Source organism: Corapipo altera, unplaced genomic scaffold, assembly GCF_003945725.1.
Source record: "Corapipo altera isolate COAL_440 unplaced genomic scaffold, ASM394572v1 200, whole genome shotgun sequence".
Lineage (NCBI taxonomy): Eukaryota > Metazoa > Chordata > Aves > Passeriformes > Pipridae > Corapipo > Corapipo altera.
The window spans coordinates 1,280,735-1,287,010 of NW_020884992.1; the positions used below are offsets into that span (position 1 = coordinate 1,280,735).

A 6,276-nucleotide genomic window follows, 5' to 3' on the forward strand; every position below is an offset into this window, starting at 1 on the left:
CCGCGGGGATGCGGTGGGAGCGCCGGGATGCACTCCGAGTACCGGGATGCGCTCCGAGTACCGGGATGCGCTCCGAGCACCGGGACCCCCTTCCAAGCACCGGGATGCTCTCCGAGTACCGGGATGCGCTCCGAGTACCGGGATGCGCTCCGAGCCCCCGCGCCCACCGATGGCCCCGGCACCCACGGGCGGGGTTTGGGGGACACGGAGGGTGGGATCGGGGGGCGGCGGGGACACCCGGAGACGAAACTCCGGCCGCGACCCAGGGGACTCATTCCCCATCCCGGTACAGCTGCAGGGGAAACTGAGGCACGGGGGCACCGTCACCTTCACACTGCGAGCCCTGCACGGCTCTTTCGAGGCTCTTGCCCCGTTTGTCGCCCCACCGGAGGAGCGGGGATGGGGTCCAGCGCTCCCCGCACCTGCCCGGGGCTGGTGGAAAGGAAGGTCACCGTTGCTTCAGGCCGGGGAAGGGGGGGAAAGCTGAGCACCTCCCGTGCCTCAGTTTCCCCTGTGTAACCAAGGCAGTGCTGCGCGGGACCCAGGACATCACACTCGGAGGGTGGGTTTCGGAATCTGCTCGCGCCCATCCCCATCCCGCACCCATCCCCATCCCGCACCCAGCCCCGCAGCCCCACAGAGACATCCCGGATGGGTGACAACCCCCCATTCCCACCCCATAGCCGGGGGGGGGTGTGTGCGGGCACTGCGGGATTGGATTCCTGGACCATCTGGGGACCCCGCGGGCGCCCTGCTCCCCCCCCCCCCGGCTGCCGAGGGGACTGGGATACCGGCAGGAAAATTCCCGTCCCCGTTGCCATGGCTTCCCATCAGGATGCTCTTGCATCACGGCCAGCCCGAGGGGCCGGGGTGCGGGGGTCCCCCCGGGGGCTCGGTGCGGGGTCCCCCCGGGGCTCAGGGCGGGGGGCTCCGGGGCAGCGCTGGGGCCCGAGCGGGAGCGCGGGGGCGGGCGGGGGGGGCTCCGGGCAGCGCCAGCCGCTGAACACGGTTTGGAGCCGGTGACGTCTGCTCCGGCATCGCCGAGGGAGGAGAACGGGCGGCAGAGCGCGGGGCCGGCTCCGGGCAGCGCGGGGGGTCCCTGCCGGCCATGAGCCCCCCGGGCCGGCCGGGGGGGCCGCCGGGGGACGGGGGGCTCCGCTGAGCCCCAGCCATGGAGCCGCGCCGCTGGCCGCTGCTCTGGGGCGTCCGCGCGGTGCTGGTGCACGTCACGGTGCTCACGGCGGGGCAGCGCCCGCAGGAGAGACCCCCGCGGCCGGCAGGATGGTCGCCGGGCCCCTCATCCTCGTGGGCGCCCACCCTGGAGCCGGGAGCGCCGGGGGACGCCGAGGGCTCGGCGGCAGCGCTGGCGTTCCTGCGCACGGGGGATGCCCAGCGCCTGGCCCGGGCCAACTGCAGCGGGGGGGTCGCGGCGGGACCCCCCGGCCCGGGGCCCCCCCTGGCCCTGCGAGCCGCCCTCTGGGCCGCCCCTGAAGCGCTGGCACACACCGCCAACTTCCTCAACATGCTCTTCCAGACCAACGACATCCGCGAGGCCAGCGTGGCCGAGGACGTGGAGTGGTACCAGGCGCTGGTCCGCAGCCTGGCCGAGGGGCACCCGTGGGTGCGCCGGGCGGTGCTGGCCCTCGACGCCCACCCGCTGGCCCCCAAGCCCCGGCTGATGCTCCAGGCCACCAAGGGGGACGGGCAGATCCTGCTGCAGGACGTGTCGGCCTCCGCCCCCAGCCTGGGCAACCTCAGCTGGGACAACGAGTGGTTCAACGCCCTCAAGTCCCAGCGGACCCCCCAGCTCCGCAAGCGCGTGCTCAGCAACGACCTGCGCAGCATGGAGACCCCCAAGTGGCAGCGGGGGGACAGCTACGTGGGCGACCCGGGCCACGTGAGGTGGTCGCCGCCGTTCCTGGAGTGCCGGGAGGGCCGGTTCCTGCCCGCCTGGGCTGTCACGCTCTCCTCCGCCTTCTACGGGCTCAAGCCAGACCTCAGCCCCGAGTTCAAGTAAGTGGAGCCCGGAGGGGCTGGGGAAGAGGAGGGGGGTTGTTAAGAGGGCTGGGGGGTGCCCCGTGTGTGTGCTGGGGGGGGCAGCTGGAGGAGTCACCCCAGGGTGTGCCAGCACCCTGCCTGTGTCCCTCGGGGGGGGTGTGAGCGCTGCACGTGTGTGTTTGCACATCCCCAGGCACGGAGGTGACCCCTGCCCTCCCTTGGTACCCCCTTGTGCTGCCCACCTTGTGCTGCCACCCCCAGACCCCCCTGTCACGGCTGTGCTGGGGGTGGGTGAGCCAGGCTGGCACCCCTCCTGGGAGCTGGGAGTCTCCAGACACGGCTCCGAGGGGGAACATCTGTGTCCGGGGGTCTGGTGACATTGGTGACACCTCACATCATCTCCCCCCCCAGTCCCCGCCCCAGTGCCAGCCCAGAGATGGCAGTGGGGCACTGCCACGCTGGGTGGGGGGCACGGGGTGGACCCACACGACCCCCGGGGCTGACCCCATCCCTCTGCACAGGGGTGTGGTGCGGGTGGACGTGGAGCTGCGGGATGTGGCCATCGACCAGTGCGCCAGCGGGCCGGGCTGGTTCTCAGACACACATCGCTGTGACCTCAACAGCACCCAGGTACCCTGCACCCCATCCCCCCCCCGGCAGGGCTGGGGCACCCCCACACCCCATCCCTGCACCCACCAGGGCTGGGGCACCCCCACACCGAACCACCCCCGGGCTGCCCCTGCCCCGTGTCCCTCCCTCCGGGCTGAGCTTTATCCTCTCCCGGCCGATCCATCTGCTTCGTTCAGCTGCTCCCGCACCGCAGCGAGGGGTTTATTGTGCAAATCTTCCCTCCCCACCGCCAGCCGCGGGCGTGTGACCCGGCCGCTCCCTGCCCGGGCACCGCGGGCACCGCGGGCACGGGGGGTTGGCAGCCGGTGGGCACATCACCCCAACTCCCCCGTCCCCTCTGCCGGCGCCCACCCGGTGATGCCCGAGCACTTCAGGGCTTGGCTCCACCGTCAGCACCCCCAGCCAGGGCAAACCCCACCTCCTCCCAGCTTTGGAGTCCCACCCCGGCGGCCCAAAACTGTCCCCACGTGGGAAAGGCGTCACCGGCCGCTGTTTCCTGCCAGCGGTGCCCTCCGGAGGGACGGGCTCAGTGCCGGGCATCCCTCCAGAAAACAACAATGCCCAGCAGGGCCGCCAGCACGGCCCGTTCGGGGCAGGATGCGCCGGGGGGGCGGGATTAGGGAGCAGTGCCTGGCCTGGCACTGCCGTCACGGCTGGGCAGGATTAGGGCGCTCGGCTGCATTAGGTGTCCATTTAGGTTTTAGGGAGGGATTTGGGGCCAAGCTCTGGCTTTTAATTCTGAAATGTTTAACCACTGATTCCTCCCGAGCGTGGGGGGGGGGAGGATGGTGTGGGGTCAGGTAGCCGTGAGCTGGGGGCTGCTGGAGCCCCTGGGGCTGGGGGGGTGCAGATGATGGAGGGAACACACGGGGTGGGGGACAAACCCTTGCCCTCCTGAGTGTCTCAGCCTGTCTCCTTCAGTGTGTGCCCCAGGAGAGCCGTGGCTTCATCCTTGGAAGGTACCTGTGCCGGTGCAGGCCGGGCTTCTACGGGGCCAGTGGAGTGGCCAGCGGTGCCTGGGCAGGTGGGTACCCTGCCAGGCCTCGGGGGGCCTCGTTTCACCCAGTTTTACCCATGGGTACAGCAGTGGGATCCAGGGCTGGGGGGCTTTGGGAAGCCAGAACATGTGCCCTGGCACGAGAAGTGCCACCAAGCCCTGGGTTGTGGTGATTTCACCTGCATGAGGTGGTTCCACCTGGATATGGTGTTTTCACTTGGACACGGTGTTTTCACCTGGTTGAGGTGGTTCCCCCTGGATTTTGTGATTCCCCCTGGATGTGGTGGTTCCCCCTGGTTCTGGTGATTCCCCCTGGATGTGGTGATTCCACCTGGATATGGTGTTTTCACCTGGACACGGTGTTTTCACCTGGTTGTGGTGATTCCCCCTGGATGTGGTGGTTCCCCCTGGATGTGGTGATTCCCCCTGGATGTGGTGATTCCACCTGGATATGGTGATTCCCCCTGTTTGTGATGATTCCCCCTGGATGTGGTGGTTCCCCCTGGATGTGGTGATTCCACCTGGATATGGTGTTTTCACCTGGACACGGTGTTTTCACCTGGTTGAGGTGGTTCCCCCTGGATTTGGTGATTCCCCCTGGATGTGGTGGTTCCCCCTGGGTGCACTGATTCCACCTGGATATGGTGTTTTCACCTGGACATGGTGTTTTCACCTGGACACGGTGTTTTCACCTGGTTGTGGTGATTCCCCCTGTTTGTGATGATTCCCCCTGGATGTGGTGGTTCCCCCTGGATGTGGTGGTTCCCCCTGGGTGCAGTGGTTCCACCCTGCCCTCACTGTGTCCCCAGGGCCGGACGGGGGGTCCCGCCTGGCGTGCTGGCCCTGCCGCCCGGGCTGTGCCACCTGCGAGGATGACAAGCCGTGCCTGATCCAGGAGGACCCGGTGCTGCGGGCGGCCGTGCTGTCGTGCCAGGCCTGCTGCATGCTGGCCATCTTCCTCAGCATGCTCATCTCCTACCACTTCAGACGGAGCAAGGCAAGGTGTCCCCGAGTCCTCCCCCTCCGCTGTCACCCCCTGCCCTGCTCCCCTCCCACCCCAAACCCTGCGGTCTCAGGGAAGGAGGATCCCCCTGCCCTGGCTCCATCCCCTCTGGGCTCCCAGCTGCACCCTCACACCTCTGTCCCTGCAGAGGATCCGGGCATCGGGAATCATCCTCCTGGAGACCATCCTCTTTGGATCCCTCCTCCTCTACTTCCCCGTGAGTATCCAGCTGTTCCCCGGAGCCGAAAACCTCCGGGATGGAGTTCACGGGATGGAACTGCCCCAAGCAGGGCACGGGCACGGCTCCACCTAATTGTTAATTTTGCTGGCACGGTCCCTGGGGGCTGCGGTATAAACCTTCTCAGAAAACCAAATCCCTTTTCTCCTGCTGGCTGCGGGAATTAATCCCTGCCCAAATCCCCTCTCCCTCCCGCACGAGCTGCAGTGGCGGGTGCCGCGGGGTCAAGGGGAGGGGGCGAGGGGCTGGCTTTGGAAGCAGGTGATTTCCGAGGCTCTGGAGGTGGGATCCACACCGTGCCATCCCTGATCCCTGCCTCCCGCCGCTCCAGGTGTTCATCCTGTACTTCAAGCCGAGCATCTTCCGCTGCATCGTCCTGCGCTGGGTGCGGATGCTCGGCTTCGCCACCGTCTACGGCACCATCACCCTCAAGCTGTACAGGTACCCAGGGCGGGGGGCTCGGGGCTCGGGACCCCCGTGCTGAGGGGTTTGGGTGGTCGGGACCCCCCTAATGGGGAGCAGCAAGGTGGTCTGGACTCCCACAGTGAGGGGATCTGGGTGCTCAGGACTCCTGCAGTGGGGGGAATTTGGGTGCTCAGGACCCCCATGGTGAGTGGGTCTGGGTGCTCAGGACCCCTGCAGTGGGGGGAATTTGGGTGCTCAGGACCTCCACAGAGGGGAGGTTTAGATGCTCAGGACCCCTGCATTGGGGGGGTTTGGGTGCTCAGGACCCCCACAGAGGAGAGATTTAGATGCTCAGGACCCCCATGGTGAGTGGGTTTGGGTGCTCAGGACCCCCATGGTGAGTGGGTTTGGGTGCTCAGGACCCCTGCAGTGGGGGGGTTTGGGTGCTCAGGACCCCCACAGAGGGGAGATTTAGATGCTCAGGACCCCTGCATTGGGGGTTTTGGGTGCTCAGGACCCCCATGGTGAGTGGGTTTGGATGCTCAGGACCCCCATGGTGAGTGGGTTTGGATGCTCAGGACCCCCAAGGTGAGTGGGTCTGGGTGCTCAGGACCCCCACAGAGGAGAGGTTTAGATGCTCAGGACCCCTGCAGCGGGGGGATTTGGGTGCTCAGCACCCCCACAGCAGGGAGGGCCGGGGGCTCACCCCTGTGCCCCCCCCAGGGTGCTGAAGGTGTTCCTGTCCCGCTCGGCCCAGCGGGCGCCCTACGTGTCGAGCGGGCGGGTGCTGAAGATGCTGGCGCCCATCCTGCTCCTGGTGCTGTGGTTCCTGGCGGCCTGGACCATCGGGATGCTGGAGAACGTCAACAAGAACATCCCGCTGGTGATCCGCACCCAGACCTCCCACGGGCTCCACTTCTACATCTGTGGCCATGACTGCTGGGACTACATGATGGTCATCGGTGAGACCACCCCCAGGGCACCCCGGGGGTCCCCACAGCCCTA

At 67.5% G+C, this 6,276-nt stretch overlaps 2 protein-coding genes across 16 annotated transcripts in view; one reads left to right on the top strand and one right to left on the bottom strand.

Moving 5' to 3' along the window:
* The window catches only part of SOCS7 (suppressor of cytokine signaling 7), a 20,575-nt gene extending 20,293 nt beyond the window's left edge, over nucleotides 1-282 (bottom strand). The window contains exon 1 of the mRNA XM_027666361.1: nucleotides 120-282. Within this exon, the coding sequence (XP_027522162.1) occupies nucleotides 120-282 (163 nt within the window). The remainder of the gene's footprint in view (nucleotides 1-119) is intronic.
* Nucleotides 283-1,083: 801 nt separating this feature from the next.
* GPR179 (G protein-coupled receptor 179) overlaps nucleotides 1,084-6,276 on the top strand; it is a 12,744-nt gene continuing 7,551 nt past the window's right edge. For 7 of the 15 annotated variants that reach the window (XM_027666459.1, XM_027666458.1, XM_027666453.1 and 4 more), the window contains exons 1-7: nucleotides 1,086-2,013; nucleotides 2,520-2,628; nucleotides 3,550-3,652; nucleotides 4,435-4,622; nucleotides 4,777-4,845; nucleotides 5,198-5,307; nucleotides 5,995-6,233. In XM_027666459.1, coding sequence (XP_027522260.1) covers nucleotides 1,172-2,013; nucleotides 2,520-2,628; nucleotides 3,550-3,652; nucleotides 4,435-4,622; nucleotides 4,777-4,845; nucleotides 5,198-5,307; nucleotides 5,995-6,233 — 1,660 coding nt within the window. In that variant the 5' untranslated portion in view covers nucleotides 1,086-1,171. Of the gene's footprint in view, nucleotides 2,014-2,519; nucleotides 2,629-3,549; nucleotides 3,653-4,434; nucleotides 4,623-4,776; nucleotides 4,846-5,197; nucleotides 5,308-5,994; nucleotides 6,234-6,276 lie in introns of all 15 variants that reach the window. The other 8 variants (XR_003531469.1, XM_027666452.1, XM_027666451.1 and 5 more) reach the window with 2 other exon arrangements.